General features: G+C 40.3%; 1 protein-coding gene across 5 annotated transcripts in view; it reads right to left on the bottom strand.

Moving 5' to 3' along the window:
* LOC110829709 (discoidin domain-containing receptor 2) overlaps positions 1 to 20431 on the bottom strand; it is a 405885-nt gene that overhangs the window by 10381 nt on the left and 375073 nt on the right. For all 5 annotated transcript variants that reach the window (XM_087351872.1, XM_087351871.1, XM_022063712.2 and 2 more), the window contains 6 exons: positions 12186 to 12296; positions 11392 to 11913; positions 9769 to 9938; positions 6739 to 6861; positions 4030 to 4139; positions 389 to 589 (listed from right to left, as the gene is read on the bottom strand). In XM_087351872.1, the coding sequence (XP_087207998.1) occupies positions 389 to 589; positions 4030 to 4139; positions 6739 to 6861; positions 9769 to 9938; positions 11392 to 11913; positions 12186 to 12296 (1237 nt within the window). The remainder of the gene's footprint in view (positions 1 to 388; positions 590 to 4029; positions 4140 to 6738; positions 6862 to 9768; positions 9939 to 11391; positions 11914 to 12185; positions 12297 to 20431) is intronic.

Genomic DNA, 20431 nt, shown 5'->3' with positions numbered 1-20431 from the left:
AACCAGTTTTGCAGTGAAAGTTCACTGAAATGGAAGAAACAAACAGCTTTGAGAGTGGCTGCGATTTTACGAGAGAGATTTCCGTTTATAAATGAATTATTGTTTCGTGAGAGAGAAGGGGTAACTTGTTACCCACCCTTAACAGTCGGTTTAATTACAACGTAAAACATTTGAAGCACGAGGCTCGTGTACATAGTATCTGAAAATTCAGTTCCTACCACAAAGAAAGCGCAATGCGTCTCTATTGTAAAGATCAAATGAACCTCAGTCAGGAGGATAACTGGGCTCCGGGCCTGGATTTAAACCTACGCCTATCCGAATATGAAGCAGGAGTGCCAGTCACTCAGCATCACGATTCGTACCCGGAATACGTAATTATAAGCCTCACCTCAGGGTCTTAACGCCGACGGGCAAGGTACGCGCGCCATCGGCAGGCACGTGTGTCTTCAGGAACTGGTTGAGGTCGCCGTGGTCCAGGTACTCCATAACGACACACAGAGGCTCCTCGTGGCTGCACATACCTAACACTCGGGCGATGTTCACATCCTCCAGGGCAGCCAAGATCCGCACATCACGATGGAAATCCAGCCTAAAATCGAAAATCCTCTGGTTTTTAAAAGGGTTTCGAGGATCAGAAAATCTCATCCCATTAAAACCCATCGACAGTTCTTAGGCGATTTACCGACGTGAAGAAGCTTGTCACTAGCAGAGTCATAACACGTTAATTTATCCTTATTCCTACCCAGGAACACTTTTGAGGACCCCAGAACGTCCCATATGACGTAAACGGTGACGATATGTCTATAACACCGTCGTATGGGGCGAAATCCCCCTCCTAACAGTATAATTTTGGGCTAGGAGCCAAGACTGAAAAGTACTTCGCTCCGCTGTTATTTGAAAATGCCTATAAATCCCGTTATACTTGAACTAGTATGTCTTTACATCGCACGATACGCATTCAAGAGAAGTATATCATCGTAGAAAGTTTTACTGCTCCGTCATCTTGCATATTGAATATCATAAACGTATAAATAAATCACTCGATGAAGCAAAGTCCCTCAAAAGCTAGAAGTTACCACCTTTTGTAAGCCTCAAATTTTCAGTGCTGTAGAAACCGCCCTGACCCACGTGAATCCAGTTTACGCTCTCCAAACACAAGCAAACATTTGTACCGCGAGGGTTCTCATATTAAAAGCATTAATTCTTTCCTTCGACGTCTGTGCACGTAACAAGTGGCTGGCTATTTTCTCCGTCGGTTTCAGGTGTTCTTTACACATTGGCGTAACCGAAGACACACAATCAGCCCGTCAATGTCTATATTTCGCGTTTTTCATCACATTGTTACAATAAAGACCTACGATACCATTGTTAAAATGGCCTGGATGCTATTGTTGCTACGAGTATCACGCTGATACAACAATGACCCTGGATCGCACAGTCAAAACCGTGGCCTTAGGTGTCATTGTTGTCGCCCGCCAAGGAAAACTATAAATACCATCGAAATTTTAGTATACTCCAATCTTGATAAATTTAAAGCACAGCTGCTCTCTGTCCCTTGTTTCCTACAGAAACGTTTTTATGTTGTTGTTTTTTATTTCATGTGACGTCGATAAATAATACGCTTTTCCTGTTGAATACCCTGCATGTTAAATGGGTAATGCATCACGGTAGAAAATCGTGACTATAAATTTACACACAAGAAAAAAAAATCGACGCCATGACTGTACATGCACTATCGAAATGATTTAAAGCTGAACATTTCTTCCGAGTCCTGTGCATCGGCAAGACTCACAAAATATAAAATACATTTTTCATAAAGCACACGGTCCTTTTTTTCTCACCCACCCCTCTCTGTTGCTATCATCCCTTGTAAGAACGTACCCCTGCCATCTTACCGGGCCATAAAAATGTCTCCCTCATTCCAGCCCCTCACCATCTACACTTGAGTCACGCAATTCTGAAGTGTCAGAATATGAGAGTAATTATCAGAAGGCGCTCTGATTTATGCAAGGAGCGAGGTTAACAACGTGAGCTTGCATCTAATACAAGCTCTCCCCTGTATGTGCACAGGTTTACGTGTATGTCTGGCCATTTTTATTATAACTCCCAGAATCAATGTAAATACCGTCTTCTTGCGTTCAATCTCCTCCTTAAAATCTTTTGACGTAAATACGTCTATATGGAAGTGTCATTCGGCAAGGAAAGGAAAACGTGTAAGATCCATATCAACAATGTGTTAATATGGATCGACAACAATGGTCAGCTTGCGTGCATTGTTATGTTACCTAGGAAACGTCATCTGTTTACTCGGCATTGTTGTTAATATTGTTGTAATTAAAGCTAATATATAAACTTTCTTTCCGTATAGACGTATTTACGTCAGATTCTCCGGAACCGTGGTTCCACCGTCAACTTTTATGGATTCGGAGACAACGTTCTTCGTCGCTAGAATAGGTAGCGAGAATGTACGAACTCACTCCAGCGGAATTTTTGTTTATGTGTCGTTTTCAGTACATAAATCAGCGGTATGCAAATGTTTAGGCGGGAGAGATCGTTAAGGGCGGGCCAGCTATGAGATCATGAAATAGAATTGTAGAAAACCACTCAGTATTTCATTCTGATTCCAATGTCAAGTTATTTGTGATCTCCCTAAAGGAATCCGCGTGCTCAGAACACGATATTTCATTGTTCTTGTTTTCCGTCAATGTTTAAAACATATTACGACTTTCCAAACAGGTTAAGACATTGTTATAACTCCAGTTTTCCAAAAATTAAGCTCAGACTTCGAATAAATTTAAATATGATTTTTTTACGTAAATACGTCTATATTTTAGGGTCAGTGTCATTCCGCAAAAAAGTGTGACGAAAATGTGTAAGATGGTTACCTAGGAAACGCCATCTGTTTACTCGGCATTGTTGTTACCTATAAAACATTACATTACATTACATTCATCTACCACAGACCCATCTTAAGCGTAACTAATTCAAGTTAAATAAGCAAAGTCTTCATCAAACTTATCTCAATTGTACAGCATGTATAAAGGAAATATTTAGTATAAAGCCAATATATAAACTTCCTTTCCGTATAGACGTATTTACGTCTAATTCTCCGGAACCGTGGGTTCCACTGATACTTTTTTCGTAATTTATTCGACAGTAGAATAGTTTAGTCAGCAGACAAACAGTTGACAGCAGTCTAGTCCCGATGCTGAAGGCAGCAAGTACATCTGAAACGTCGGAAAACAGACTACACTACATCGCTGATGACATCTTCAACGCGGAAGCTGTGACCGAAGACGCGATTGAAAGGCGCGTTCTGAAACTGAATCCGGCTGTAAACGGACTGCGGGTTTCTGATCGATAGAAGTCTAGGGGCGCCTCGAGCTACCTGATGTTACGGTCTCAGAGCTAACGTTTCTTTTTTACTCCCTCCTTACTATCATCAATCTCTCTTTCACACACACGAATCTCCACACTAAAAGAAAGGAAGCAGGATACAACCCAGCCCAAACCAAACCTGATGTCATGTGACAGATAAGAGGCCTTGCTAAGTGTTACTGACCTCGATTTTATCGGTAAGATTTGAAGTTAACACCCTGGACCTCGAAGGCGTTTGCTTATTAGATTAATGTTTATTGTGTGTCCTAGCCTTAGTACGAGATCCTCCCCGCAACCTCGGCTGTGGGGGGGGGGGGGGGGGGGGGGGTCACGAATGTCTTGTTTAAAATTACTTTTACGTACTTTCGTTTCGTGTTGAAAGTTTCGACCTCACAAGTACATGGGTGGAACGTCTCTAACGATAGTTGTGACATTCACAAAATATTACGACAAATTAGAAAAGCGAATGGAGAAGTTCTGCGATTTTGGATCGAAGGGCAGAAGCCCCTGTTCATTTGTCTTTCTAAACTGCTTGTCTCGTAAGTTCGGGGTCATATGGAGAGTCGGTTATTTGGCAAAAAGACGGAGAAATTTTATTGCAAATCTATTTAGACAGGTTTTCTTGACATGTTGCGATAACTTCGTACTTACTTTTCTCTCTCGCAGGCATCATGCAGAAGAAACTTGACGGCCACGAGTCTCTTCCCGAGGGATGCTGCAGATCCATATTCTGGGATTCCATCAGCTTCTGCCACGTACACCTGGAACAGACAGGTAAGACGGTGATAAATGATGTTCTCTAGGTCGCAAGGGTATACACAACTTGCGCTGGTGGCACGCTCTGGTGCGTCTCTCCGGATACAGCGCACAGAGGAATAAGTAACCGTTTGAAGCCGAAACTCATCTAAATAATAAATCCCTTACCAGAAAGAAACCCATGTCTCTGCTAGGAATATCCGTCGGTTAATGTTCTTTTGGGGTCCGCAGTGACCGCGCGGTCTGAGGCGTGGGCCTTGTGCCGCTTGGTCGCTGGGACCGTCGGTTCGAATCCCACTCAAGCCATGGATGTCTGTGTTGTGCTGTCCTGTGTACAGGTAGAGGCCTTGCGACGGGCCGATCCCTCGTGCAAGGAGTCCTACCGAATGTCTATAGATCAAGCCAACGAAAAGTTGGGACCCGCAGTGCTCAGGCACTTGAAGAACGGGTCGTTCCCAGTATCCCAGTAATGTTCTTTTACGAAAATATTAGCCTATTAGGTGCATCATAATAAATATTTACAAATTCACATATAAACATTGTCTATATAATGATGGATTATGAAAGGCGTTAAATCTTCATTGCAACGAATCAGATGTCGTAGAGTCTACGACGTAGACTCATGCATTCTTCGGTAAAGTCGTAGTTTTAAAATATCTAGATGGTGGAGTTAAAAGAGAAACAATTTTACAAAACGGATCTGACTTCAACAGAATTGATCTTGAAGATAGTTGTCTTCTGTATTGCATCCCTGTGCAGACTGGTAGACGTTTGCCGACGTTTCAGAGGTGCTTCCTGCCTCATTGCCATGATCAGCTACACACGATGTGTAGACAGTGCGGACGAAAATAATAGTTGCGTGTATATCTCTTTTCGGACACCCTGTATAAATGATTCTTTCTGCAGAAGCTGTTTTCGCCACTCGAGTGCGAACTAATTAAAACAGCGGCCATCTCCATGAGTTCGCACGTCGCACCATCCACACGCGTTCTTTCACATGTCGAATACATCACCATTAAAGTAGCCCATCTATTTTTTAGCGAATGTCTCACTACTGTGGGCGATGATTGCAGAACCATCTGGTAACAGTTCCTGAACCTCACTATTAACGGAAGTATCCCTTTCGTGAGCATAGTTAAACCGAACAAATGCTGTCCTGTCTTTAGCTCGTTTATCTTCGTTTATCTTCGCACGGAAACTAGCTTCTCTGTTGCTGCTATTGGTTCGCCTGTTACTCCAGCCGAACGAAGTAGAAGGAAAGACGTATTCAAAAGGATAAATAGCTTAATATAAAGGGTGATTTAACTTATGAGAGAAATTAATGTTATGTTGGGATTTAAAAGACATAGGAAAATTCCTATATAAAATTAAATATAATTATGAGAATAAAATTAGGATATAAATAAAAAAATCGAGAACACGAAGAACACGAAGAACAAATTGTCACAAGATAACGTAATATGAAGATGGTTGTATTTTGGGTCGTTCATATCCCAAGCAGTCGTCAGTGTATACAAAACATGCAGGTTTAATTTATTGGCTCAGTTTCCTTGGGTTTGCTTACCTGTTGACAGCACATGCGTCCATTTCTTTGATTCCACCATACGATTATTACCATCGGCATGCATGGGTGTGTCCTCCCTTACACTAGGTCTATCGGGGAACAGCTGTAGGGCTGAGTACCAATGGAACTGCATTCCAGTTGTTTCAGTAACAAACTATTTAGAGCAACGCCCGTTTACGGACTGGAACAATTTGTTCATGTCCGTTCTCATTCTCTCTTACAACACGGAGACGACAAACCTTTATAAATTTAAATATCTTAAATATAAAAGCAAGAACAGGAACTCTAGATAATGCATGGTATGAAAAATCTTGTTTCTTCTATATGAGAAAGTAATCATTAGAAATTAACGCTTTGGAGTAGAATTCGTCTTGAAAAGGCACAGATTCGCTGACCTGGTGGTTCATTATCGTGTTCAAGGGAGCCCGCTACTTGTCTCTATCTAGAGGCAGATTAATCCTGTTCATCAAACACTGCTTCCTAAAATTGCTTTTAATATTATCACCATTTTGTAACAATTATTTAAGGTGTACTTCTATCATGTCATCAGCAATGACGGAGGCAGTATGACCTCCGAAACGTCGGTAAACATCTACCAGACTACACAGCGCAACCCAGAAGACAGAAATCTTCAGACTCATCGCCGTGAAAATCTGAAACCATCCCCGCCTGACACTTCCGAAAACAAAAACGTGTTGATTTTGCCTGATTCTAACCAAAACCGGAAAATGTCAACAAATCTTTTGAAAACCCCACAGATATAACATTTACAAGAGATGCTGAGAAGCATCCGTCCGAAAATGTGTTAGTCGGTGTATTGTCTCGGCGGAACTTCGTTGTCAGAGTACGCACTGCGAAGTGTTGTTCGAGAATGAACACGCGTTCTTCTCGTGAATACACCTTGTCCGTAGTTGGACATCTTTTGCGTATCTGGCGTGAGTAGCGGCCTAGCTACCAGGGTGACCTTGACTCGAGTTTAATATGGTCCTGCTCGTGATTTCGTTTCAAGTTCAACAAAAAAATGACGACGTGCGACTCACCGTGCCGAATGCGCCCTCAGCCAGTTTGGACAGCATTCGGAGCCTGTGTCTGGGAAACTCCGGCACTGCGGTTTGTTCCAGGCGTCGCTTGAGGGCGCTCAAAACCTCCTGCTGGCTGGGAGACTGCAACACACGGAAAACTGGCTGATTAGAAGAACTAAGAATAACATTATCCGCGCTTTAAAATATGTTGCAAGACAATCTGAAGGGAAGAGATGACTTTCGAAACCTAGACGCATACGGGAAGATAATATTAAAATGGATTATACAGAAATAGGAAGTGATAGTGTTGATTGGATGAATCTAGCTCAAGATACGTACAAATGACATTATCGTTTGGTAGCTACATTTCAAAAGCACACAGAGTCTAGAGCTATATATTCACATTTGATGTATTTTATGAAAAAATAAAACACGTGACCCTTTTGAATCGGTGTTACAAGCAAAGAATTTTAATGATCACTGCTTACGTTTACAGTAACTTGCAATGAATCATTTAGTATTTTTTAACAGCTCTAAAGTTCGCGTGGTTGCCATGTTACAGGTTAAATAAGATTAATATAGTGAGGTGCGATTAATCTCTAAAATATTTTCATATTGAATTTCATGGGAAAATGCCTTTTAAAAGTTTTAACAAACATTATTAATGAAAGTACTGCCGTAGAATTAACATACCGAACTGCGGTGTTCGCTCCATTGTTCAGTGTTAACGCTGCTCATACTGCACGTAAGACAGAGAAATTTTCATAAGATAGTGTAGTTGCGTCATATTGTGACTTATTAAATTAAAATTAAATTATTTGGTTATTCCGTCAAATCACAATGTATTTAAAATAAGATAATTAAAATAATTAAAATATCATTCTGTGTTCCATATCGAATAATCGATTTACAATTGGAACAGTTACAACATGTTTCGGTTTTATTAAACCATCATCAGGAGTAAAATTATATTAAATTTAAAACTCAATTACAATTTTTTTTACAATTTTTCGTAGTGTAGTTTTTTGGAGGTCGTGTCCAGATATTTTCATATAATGGATCAACTTTATTGTTTGAAGTGATGCTTTTGATGTTTACAGAAGTATTACCGTATCCGATCAAGGTTTATTACATTCAGTAATAAACCTTGATCGGATACGGTAATACTTCTGGATCACCTCCAGACACAACTGTGTTGTCTACTATTTCATCTCTGATCGATGTAAACATCAAAAGCATCACTTCAAACAATAAAGTTGATCCATTATATGAAAATATCTGGACACGACCTCCAAAAAACTACACTACGAAAAATTGTAAAAAATTGTAATTGAGTTTTAAATTTAATATAATTGTACACCTGATGATGGTTTAATAAAACCGAAACATGTTGTAACTGTTCCAATTGTAAATCGATTATTCGATATGGAACACAGAATGATATTTTAATTATCTTATTTTAAATACATTGTGATTTGACGGAATAACCAAATAATTTAATTTTAATTCAGAGAAATTTTATTTTATGCTATAGTAGTCAGCGGAGCATGCGCACAGTGTGTCATGCTTACCTCCCCCCCCCCAAACCCCTTCTTTAAGACGCCAAAACAAATGACGCAAATAATACATTTCTAGGTGTGCAATAACCTCGGATTATGTCACTGCAAATATTAATTACGTACAAGTTGCAACAACTCACAAACATTTACTTAGAACGAGTCAAGCACTTACACGATACGTCTACTGTTATTAATTTTCAACTTCCCGAGACTCCAAAGCCCTCAGACTTGTTATTCGCATAAAGTCTAGAAACTGTCTTCTTCAATTGCACTACAAACGTTACGTGAAGTTTCATGGCAATTAATTCCACGTATACGTAACATCTTGGTTGAAATGTGTTAGACTACTAGGTAAATAGAAACACGAAATGATTATACGTCCATTAGTTTTTTTAAAAACACATTTAATTCATGATTAAGCACCGGTTTAAGAATTAAGCCCCTGACTTAAGTCCAGAAGGTTCTTGCTTGGACAGGGCGGTTTTAGATGAATATAGACCAGTGGTGGGGACGGAAACAAACCTTCAAATTCACTGCACAAAAATTACATACAGTGATTTCATTACAAGACAATCATTTTAAAAAAAACCTAGACCAATTCTTATGCCTGTCTTCCTCTAAAAGACTTACTTTTCGCCTGTGTGACTGTTGAAGTGATTATTCTCGCAAACAATTCTACGATGAAATCGTATAGTCCGTTTCATCTAACAGGCTTAGCGACTCACATATTGATTCCCTAATTCTGAGCCTCGTAGATTCAATTAAAACATTTAAATGTACATCAACGTAGTTACCAAGCGTCTGAAAATCCCCCACTGGATACCGCTTAAAGACGATAACTTGAAACAATCACACACCGCGCTTTTCATTCGTTCTGATGATTAAAGATTAATCTCGTATAATCATCCCTTTATGTCATAATGCTCCCTCCCCTCCCCCAACATGTGATGTGTGTACAGCCTTTAACTGTGTTCGCGTGGGCGTGAAAAGATGAAAAATACACGCATATTGTTTCATTTATACTAGAAACACACACAAACACAACGCATTTCAATGTTATCCATTGTTTCTCCCCTAGTTCCTTTTGTGAAATTAATTAGTGAGGCTCTTTGTGGTTTCTGTAGCAGTCTTCCCCTTTTCCACCCAAAACTGCCCGCCATTTTCCCTGCTCGACGGTCCAACAGCTGCGTGTAAGTCAGCCTTGAGCTACACCACCTTTCACGTACAGCAAACAGGTTAATTGTATTAATTACGAGGATTTGAAGCAAATTAACTGCACTGCATCAGTAGCTGTTGGTGTCACAAGTGATACGTCATCGTCAAACAGCGCCAAATGCAAAATATCGGGGACATTCCTCGAGCGATGTAATCCAACGCGGTCTGTAGCTTACAGTCGATAATAACTTAATTCTTATACACGTAATAAATGATAACTGATTTTAAATTAGTTAATGTAAGTAAGATTTATAACATGAAATTAGTAACTCACTTTCTTGCCTTTCGAATCTTCTGACTTGCTTCCCTTGGAACTGGAGCCCTTGGAAAAAACGCTGTCCTTGTCGCTGGGAGCGCTTGCAACTACGGGAAGTGGTAGTGTGTTTTCCGGGCTCAGCAAAGGTACCGTTCCCATTTCCGGTACGGCGTAGTCATATGACGTATCTGTGCAACAGGCACAGGCCACAGATAACAATTGAGATGCGTTATTTTTACGGGCTTTGTAGAATTTTATTTCAATTCATCGACGATTAAAATAGTAAATCCCAGTGCACAGAACACAGACGTACAAATGTTATGGCGTGATTAATAACGGGCTTTCCTTTAATAACGCCACACCTACGTATACGAGATTGAACAACAGATATGCCGATACTAAATAATATTTAGAGTAAATGTATTCGTTGTGAATACATTTGGTGAATGTCAAAGAGAGAGATTAACAGGAGGCGAGATGAACCTCGTAGATTACGTAACATTATAGACATGTATGGATTGTCTAAAGATAATTATCGATTTATTTCGTAATTTCTTACCGTCAGGTATTAATAATAGTCCTAACGTAAATATTTGACAGAAACCTATTACAGTAATGACATTCTGAAACGATTATAAAAAAACACAAATTAAACTTGAATCCTATCTTGTAAACAGATGACGTTCTGATCTGTAAAGATGATTATAAAGCTAGTTTATAATGTTTTAACGAGATCTTCAGTGAGATCGACAGATAATCGAATTCTCGTATCGTAATTTGTATAAAGTAACAAGCAGCCACGAGATCTGTTAGCACAAGGGAATGAAAACTTGTGTACGCGTTTAGACGGAATCCCCAAGATCTACGATCCACACGTACGCTTGACAAAACAGTGTAGTGCAGGTTGCTGTGATTCAGTATTCCCCATTGCTCTGCCACGAAGCGTTCCGTTCTGTTCTCGGAACAAGACATTCCACTTTGGTAATTAAATACTGGAGAACCACCTCAATGGCAGCCGTCATATCATTTCCCCACACCTAAAAGCACCTAACGCCCTTTCACAAAGTTTCACGGGAGTTTGTTTGAAACGTGTTTCCGAGAGCGAACTGCAATGCGTGTTCGCAGATACTGCAAATTTGTATCTCTCAAGAGCACAAAGTAATTTTACTTGGTTATAAATAACAATGGTATAATACGATTAATTTTAAAACAACAGTTCAGAGCAATTATTCGAATATAAATTCGAAGTTCTCATAACAGTTACATAATTAATATTATGTTCGATATTTTTAATTGTCTGAAGTATGCCTGATGTACACGACGTTTCGGTAGTTAGGGTATTAAAATAAATACAATTGAAACGTATCATAACAACGAGTCAACTATGGATCACCTCCCATATATAACAGGTCTTCCAAATGGTCTCTTCCATTTTGGATCTCATATCAACATATTTTATAAATTTCCCTCCTCATACCAGCGTAACTCACGCTCCTTGATTTAAACATTACAAAATATTTGGCGGAGTATAAATTTCGTCATTTATCTTTCTCCATATTTCGTCTGTCCATCTCTCTTGGTTCCAAAAATCCTTCTCGTTCTTAAAACAGTGACAGTTGGTAAGACTGTGGGGGGACGCACCTGACTGCGTGGCGGAGCACTTGTTCAGCATGTCTCTCATCTCCATGACCACGGTGCTGTACGAGTAGTACGGGGCATACTTCAGCGCTTGGTATGGTTCCTGGTATTCATCAAGTTTGATGTCGATCACGTGGTCCATCAGCAGCATGCTGCTCGTCTTATCCGTCCCTGGTGGTGGAGGTAGCGTAGACATGGTTGTAGAAGCCATGGTTCCTGCCCCTGGAGGCATGCCGCCCCCACAACGCGCAGACTGGTTGTAGTTATCATCCACTTCCTTGACACTGTAGGACCCCATTGTGGTGCCCTTCTCCGCCGTTCCACAGCCGCTGCCCGGAGGGAGGTGCTGGTGGTTGTTGGAGCCGGGAAGAGCTGGCTTGGAGGTCAGAGGGCTCGCGAAACACTTCCTCTGACGATGACGCGAGACGATCAAGTATATGGCGACGGCGAGTAGTAGAATGACAGCCATAAGAACACCGATTATGACGGCCATGTAAGTGTGATCTTCGTCTCTTGCGGTTGAAACTGTAACTCAGAGAAGACCAAATGGTAGCATCGCCGGAGAGACTGAATAAACATAATGAAGGCTGTGTACATGAAATACGTGAGGCGTGTTACTTGGTGCAAGATCTCATCAAGCTTCCTTAACCGTTACACACAAATCTGTGGCCGGCCAGTCAGCCGACGCACGGGAAATAAAAATGCGTCTAGCTACCATCCCGTCCATCCCAGTGACACAAACCTTCAGATTAAGTTCATGGTGAAATCCAGACTCATGTTTTCAAAACCATACACACCTGGTAAGCCACCCTGGTTCGTGGCATGTTTCTTCTCGACATACACGTCACTCTGTACCGGTATGTCCGGAGACGGTGGCGTCTCCACCGAGAAGTTTCCGTGGGCAACATCTGAAACAGGACACAGTATCAGCTACCAGTTTTAAGTCCTGGTGTATAACATGTTTGTTTAATATTTTATAATTTAAATAACAACAATCTTAAAACCTTGCATACCGTGCAGTGTATTGATATATAACATCAACATGTCACGAGCCGCGCGTGTAGACTTCTCGGCTTCAATTCTGATCGCATCCCCGGGCTAGTCTATGCTAAATTTCGCGTCTTATATCGGTGTTGCGGCAGTTAGCGTATCGACGCACTTCGTCGGTTTACCAACAACGTGCCTTATCTGCAATTCTGAGTCGGCGTTGCGACGAGATGAGTCAAGGCGTCGGGTTTTCCAGCGGTTTTCCTGGACTCACGTTCGCTGCCGATGGTATCTTGCGTACGCGTTGTAAAGACAGGCATTGTTTTCCCATCGTCCTGGGCTAATGCACGCTGTTAGCCCTAGTTAATGTAATCGTCTTACCGTCGTTCTTCTCTTGTGGTTGAAAACTTCACCAGGATTCGAACCCAGGACATTTTTCGGTGCTGCTTAGCTTGTTTCTGTAATATCCTCTTCGAAGCAAACAACCCTAACTTAGGCGCAATTTTTTCTATTGTTCTTAGTTCCCGGGCTAAAAGAAACGTCCTCACAGTCTTTTCTGTAATTACCCTCCTCAATTCTCTTCTTTGTCTCAAGGAATACGCATGCAATGTTTGATGCAAATCAGTATATCCATTCCGTGAAGGATTCTGCACCATGGAGTAAGTTGGTCACTCAAACGTTCATCGTAGATCAACAAATAACATCTACGGATGGGATTTCTTCAGTAACTATGACACTATTGCCTTCCTCAACTGCTGTGTTTGGACCAATTCGTCTGTCGCCATTTCTCATCATCACACATTTACTTGACCAAAAATCTGTCCTCATTCACACTCATTCCACTTTCCTTCTCCTTGGTATCCGTCGCTAAAAGCACTTCGCCATTCAGAAGCCGTCAGTGGGCTTGTTGACACATCTTTTCTGCCTTCTGATCGCTCGCTCAAACTCCTGTTTAGTTTGAAAGAAAGAGGATAAGAATACAGCAGATGGATGAAGGAAGAGGCGTTTAGAAGCTGCCACTGTGATGTTTGACTTCTCGCTAACTCGTTGTGCTTCGAGCTGACATTCCGCAAACACCACCCTGATATCAAGGCAGACAGCTCGTGGCAAATCCAACGGGGGCGTTTCAGACAACACTCATTTGTTTCACAGTTCAAGGACGTGCAGTTCAAAATCGCAATTAGGGCTGTATGCAAATTTTAATCGAGTTTTGACGCTTTCCTTTATGAAGTATACACCTCGTATGCCGTGACTCGGGTCTGTCTGCCATCCACATCGTGACATGAAACTTCCTACGTATGTTTCTGATACGTCTTTGAGTGAAATTAGACTAATGAACGTGATATTCTATACAAGGCATAGCTTCAAAACATCTTTTAAGCTATGTGAAGTCAAGAATTTGTTACAACAGTTGGGTTTTTGAGGAGTGAAGTGGATTCGTCTGACTTTGGACAGGAACCAACAGCGCCCTCTTATGCAATGAAACATCGGGGAAATTATTGAAAAGCTGAGTGACTATCAGCTTCTCGATAAAGCCTCTGCTACATGGATGTAGTATTTTAACATTCATTTTTTGATCATAATGTAAATAGTTAAAGGCATTACTAATTCGGAGCACTTCTGTATGAGAAAACGTGTCAAACATCAAAGTTGGCAATCAACGGTAATAACATCACCGTTGTAGCAACTGTTTTACTGGTAGTTCAGAATGCCAAACGACTGTCTGCTGTTTCCCACACGATGATTTCTCCTCGTAAACTATTGTAAACGGAGGCTGAGAAGGCAAAATCTTTCTCCCTTAAAGAAGTTACAACCGGAAACACTTCCACATGCAAGCCGTGTTTGTTGACCTGACTTTTTTAACTTCTGCGTAAGTTCAGAGCTTCCTGAGAAAACAGAGAAGTCAAATCAAAGAATATATCGAGCCAGAATGTAACTTTAGTAATGTAAAAAATGCATCTTAGATTTCGTGCTTCCAATCTGAGATTCAAATGCGGTTTACGTTCAAAGTGCCAAATAAAAGGTCAGGTTGTTCCCACTTGCAATAAAATCTAAAGATGTGTTGACCCGTTAAAGACGCGTCCATTTCAGAGACTCAAAGTAAATTTCCAACTTATAATAGAAATAGGATATTTTATTTAAGCCGTGGTTTCTAAATTGGCTTTCGCGTTGTGTAACCCAGTTAATCTTTGCCAGAGCTTTCCATTCTAACTGGTGTTTCGGAAAAGTAAAGCTAAAATCACCAGGTACATTCATTATGCAGGCAAGTGACTAGTTATTTAATCTCGATATCGTAAACGTAAACTAAATATTGAGACTTTTAAATGTATTTTAGTTGGATTTGATTTAAGGACTATTGAACTTAGAGGTCTGTTACTAACTGTTATGTATACACCTACTTTGAGTAATTTGACAGGCTTTGATGGATGTGATCCTAACTAATGTCTGATTTATGTATTTAGCAGGAATATTATATGATTTGCTTTTTACTGAACGGTTTAAATCAAATTTACGTCATTTTCTTAAACCAAAATAATTTAATAATAATCGGGAATAAGTGATAGAAGGTTTGATAAAACTGTATAATGACAACTGAAGCCCGAATGGTGGAGATGAGAAATGCGTACAAAGTTTTGTTTGGAAATCCTGAAGAGAAAAGACCACCCTGAACACATAGGCACAGATCGGAGAATAATATTAAAACGAATATAAAGGAAATAGGGTATAAGGTCACGTTATGAACCATGGCTACCTCTTGTGGTCAGGTTATTAAATAATAAAGTTTAATAAGGGGCGAGGAATTTAATGATCTGCTGGGCGAATATTAATATCTAAAGAATAATCCTGATGCGTGTAATTAGTTACTTATACCAGGATCATAATTGTAGGCTGAGTATGGACGTTTGACTCTGTATAGCAACAGTGTTCAGTCTTCTTAGGAAATGGAATAGTTTTGCCTTGAAAGAGCGATTTGCAAATCGACTGACACTACTTGCCTACCGGCTACAACGTAAACGAGGGGCAAATACCTGAGAGCGTACCTCCCCAGCACAATGGGGCGAATTCCCGAGTAACATGCCTGGCCTTCTATTCTGTAGGTCGGGAATTCAGTATTCGCCATTCCGGTCATAACACTTGCAATTTTCCGCCCAGCGTTCACCTACTAGCATAGAAAAACGAACGCGGATCCTCTGTAACCCCCTCACCCCCTTATCCGATCCCAGCAACCCTCTCTGATATCAATGGCATTCATGCGCCTTTGTTGTTAACAAATTCATGACATAGCTCCTTCCGTCCCTTTCGTCATTCGGAAAGTATGCAACAGCAACATATTCCATTCCCCGTAAAGTTGGATCCACCCCCCACCCCCAATTTCTTTAAACTCTTCTCTCTCGTTATTCACGCATGAATTCTGGCGCTGCATATTTAAATTCGAGAGGGAAGAATGCTCGAAACGGGGACACACCTCACCCCTGACCCTCTAGCCCAGGTGTACAGTTATAATCCACCCATCCCTGTCCGCATGGGGTGGAATCCTTTGTTGCTTCTTTGCAGTTGTAAGCAAGATACGTAAATCGCATTCAAATCGCCACAGCTTCACATGTTCAAGGTCAGCAAACTAACTACCCTGCAGATAGAAGAGTGCTTCAATTAAATTTGTCATCTTCGGGGTGTTGATTCGCTAACGTAAGAATAATAATTAATATGAAATTTTCTGTCCTCTGGGCTGTTGTGCCGTGTAGTCTGGTAGATGTTTACCCACGTTTCAGAGATGGTTGCTGTCCGGGCGATCGTTCTGAGGCGCACGGTGAAACAGCCCAGACGACAGCCATCTTCAAACTCCCCGCCATAATAACATTTAATAAATAATTTTGCTGTTCTGATCTAGCTTAATTCAAACTATTTTTAAAACCCACAGCGATGGATAGTACGGGCACTCAAATTCACTGAAAACCGAACACAGGCCACCCAGCGAGGTGCTATTTTTAGAATCTATTGCAACCACGTGTTTTGTATTAGGCCTACGTCTCTACAGTGTGCCTTAAGATTCTTTAACATTACGCGTGTCTTGTTTTATGGTTCCCTGTGTCACTCGCTAGCATTCGTCTTCGTCACCTATCAGCCTTTACCCTACTCCCTCACGCAGAGCTAATATATAAAACTATGTTACGTTTTAAATCACTAAGGTTTCCTTCACCCTGTAGAGAATTTTAAAAAAATGTTTTATGAACGTGCCCTGTGATGTCTCTTCCTTTCTAATATTATTAATGCACTTTAAATTAATTTTATTCTAATATCCCCGCACTTATATCACTTTACTTTTGAAACAATAGACTGTATCAGTCTAATGAAAGGGATAACGCACAATGATAATCGAACGTATACGTCAACCTGCCTCATTCCACTACAGAAATTCGGAATTACTCGTGCCAAATACTTCGATTTCACTGTTCCCGATTCAGTATAACAACCAGCCACAAATACAAACGTAACGTAAAATAGTCAACCAAATAACCACTGTACTGTTAATTTCAGGAACTCTCCCCTAGAGACTACACGTTTCACTTTATTTTTATAATAACTACAACAGGTAGCATTACCTCTATTACAACATTTCGGAATAACTGTTTCTAATTAAAATTCCACCGTCAAGATCCTGAGTTCCTACTTCCAACAGCTATATTTATATATTTGTGTGTGCGTGCACAGAGAATGAGACAGAGATAGGGAGGTTTTCCAAATTAAATACAAAATCCTCTCTCGCTGCGGATACATAGGTTTATTTTCCAATTCCGCTCGAGTTCAGCTGTACTAATTACTTTTCCTTTGGCTCTGTCCACAGTCAAGCAGCGGTTTTCAATATTGAAAACGTAAAATAACCTCCTTCAGGAGAAAAGAAAAGAAAAATAAACGATCAAGGTTTTCGGAGTAGAAGCAAGAGAAAAGAGAAGCTTCCTTGTTGCCCCAACATTTCAAACAAAACGAAACAAAAGGTTGGTTGGCTACTCAGTAACACAACAGCAGTATAAGTCCAGCACCAGTATTCAGCTAATAAAAACAAAGTAGGGTCGAAAGGGAAATCGCTAATGAAGCCATACTACTCCTTTCCTGCGTTGCTACTATTCTGGAATTCAAGGAAGAAGGCGGACGAATGGCTCTTGGCGTCAGAGCGAATGTGCCTGTAGTAAAACCAATCAATGTCGGACTGTCTTGATTACTATTACCTCATGTTCTCTCTCTCTCGGTATCTATCACAATTTGATAAGTGATTATAAAAGTCTTTCACAAGCTTCAGGTGTGAAATCATCATGGCTGTAATAATAAGAACGATGGGAGAGAAATACTGTCGGTTTCAATACACCAACAGAAGAGCCGAAACGTCGGATAATAAGCCTCTGTTGCATCATTAACCTCTCAGAAAAACGTGGCAATCTTCCGTGTGTTTTTATTTCGCATTCTTATATGTTTGCGTAAAATAGGCTTGTTCGTTACAGCTTCCTACGTCTTCCGGCTGATGATTACACCCACAAAGTACGGCAGAAGACAAAAGGACAGTAATAACAGAGGAACAGGAAATTTCCTCCAAAATCCAAATGGCGTCGTTGGTGTACAAAAGAAAGATATTTACATAATAGAGCCGTTTAGTGTTCTTGTTGCTATGCAAATACCGACAGATTTTGGTAACACTCATTCCCATGAAGGATATGAAGGTGAAGGCCTGCGGACGTATTGGGTAGTGGAGGTCTAAATCCACGCATTTTTAACCGCTGAACTACATGAATGTGAGTGAACAATTAGAAAATATCAGTTACTTTAAACTGCACTTCGAACTTCTTTTGTTTTGTTCATACGCTTATATTCATACATGTAGGTTCCGTACATTTCTCAGGTTACATTTATATTAAATAATTGCTAATTACATATTTTATCTCAAGTAACATTAATTAAGTAAGACTTGAGGTTCTCACAGCGGTGAGTATGAAGATTTCCGTCTTCTGGGTTGTTGCGCTGTGTAGTCTGGTCGATGTTAACCAACGTTTCAGAGGTCATACTGCCTCCGTCATCAGGGCGATGACGGAGGCAGTATGACCTCTGAAACGTTGGTAAACATCGACCAGACTACACAGCGCAACAACCCAGAAGACGGAAATCTTCAACATTAATTAAGCCTGTCTAAACATCACCTGATACTTGTATAAGGGACAACACACGTTATTTCAAAGGACCCATTTTTAATATTGCTGTTCATTAACTCGCAGAAAAAAGTTTAATATGTGGTAAAGCAAGAGAAATGCCAAAAATTCCTCGACTAAATGTATGGCCTCATCCATCCTTTTCGCCAGAAGCTGTACTCATGGAAACGCTGACCGAAACGTAAATTAACACGACAGTCTGCTGTACGCGCACCGAGAATGTGAATAATGCCGCGTTGAAATGCAACGTGCAAAGGACAGACGAAAATTGGATTCTACAGACATAACAAAAGCAGTAAAACATAGAAGGTGACTGACTTTAGCTTCTGTGTGGATTATGAATTCTCAGACTCGCTGCTGTTGTTTGCGTCAACATAAGCATACGAAACGCTGCCATTAAATTGTATGAGGTAATTAAAAACTGTGCCGCGGTGTAGAAATGAAATGGACGTATATTGCATACATTTTGTGTGTCGTTCAATGTGCGAAATGTTTATGATGCTCAGTACTGAACGTATAAATTAAAAGTCGTTCTGGAAACTAAATTCTGGTTTATTTTGTCCAATTTACACCAAAATAAATTGTTTTAGACTTTTAAGTAAAACTAGTACAATAAAACTGGTTAAAATATAATTTTACAATGGAAGTGGTAATAAAGAAATTTGATATAGGAATAGGTTACAATTTTTTTGAAGGAACATTGTAATAGAAATACAACCGATATGGAATTTAATCTATAGAAATATGAATTCAATCCTAACCCTCCGACCCGATTTTATGATAAATTTTAACATTTTCCTCCTACTTACTCCGAGGTCTTCTGACTGAATTCTCCCCTTCAGGTTCTCCATCAAAACATTTTGTACGAATTTTTCATTTCCTATGATCGCCACACGCCTGGTCACATCGCCCTCTTGATGGCGCCCCTCAGACCACGGATGAAGAAGTCCTTCAGTCATGGAGTTTAGGTGCGCATGCACTGAATAAACATTCGCGGAAGCCGACAAAATGCGGTCCTTCAGCTTAGGGGTTGGGCAAGGGGGCAACTACCCACCATAAAACAAAGTGTTACGAAATATTATGCTCTGCTTTAAACTGTGTATTCCGTATCAGTGGTGCATAATTTCTGTAGAATAACTAGATAATATTAATGTTTTTAAATGTGTTTAAATTCATTTTATTCTATACCATCGTCCGCATACGCCTTCAAGACAGGTGTTTGGAAGTTATGCACACTATAACGAGCGAAAAACAAACTTGTAACTCAGAAGAAACGAAAAATGTAAATCAACTGACGACGATATGGGGGAAAAAAATCACTAGGGTCTAGCAATTTCTTATGACCCTGAACTAGCTAGAACAGCACTATAGTTCCTGCACTAGTAACATATTACGAATCTACATTGTTTAATAACGGTAGTCACAATATTTTAACATAAGCGTAATTTATCCATCAGCTAGATTTCTGTTATGGCATTTAGGAGGGGGGGGGGGGTCTTAGGGTGTAAGGAAATTCTTCGTAATAACCATCTAAAGCAAATATTAAAAACTGCTCTCCTGAAAATCAGACTGCACGTAAATATTTCTGTGCGTTGAGGTTCAGAACTACAATAATCTGCATATTCAGGCCTGTACTGAAAAAGTTAAAAAGCTCAGCGCCTATGCTTATAGAGTAAACAGCGGTATTCCAATTTTGAAACCAAATGTAATGAAACGTAAAACAATTGTTATAATAAAACAAAGCCAGTTGCTGATATGAGCATATTGTATGTAATTTTCGGGTTGTGTTACACTGACCATGCATGACAGCGTACGATGTAAAGAACGTATTTATTTCTCATTGATGTCCGCTGATATGAAAT

Source organism: Zootermopsis nevadensis, unplaced genomic scaffold, assembly GCF_977971745.1.
Source record: "Zootermopsis nevadensis isolate Lab colony 2312 unplaced genomic scaffold, Znev_1.0 Znev_ptg000020l, whole genome shotgun sequence".
NCBI lineage: Eukaryota > Metazoa > Arthropoda > Insecta > Blattodea > Termopsidae > Zootermopsis > Zootermopsis nevadensis.
The sequence above is the reverse complement of the archived record's forward strand: the minus strand, read 5'-3'. Positions and strand labels throughout refer to the sequence as shown.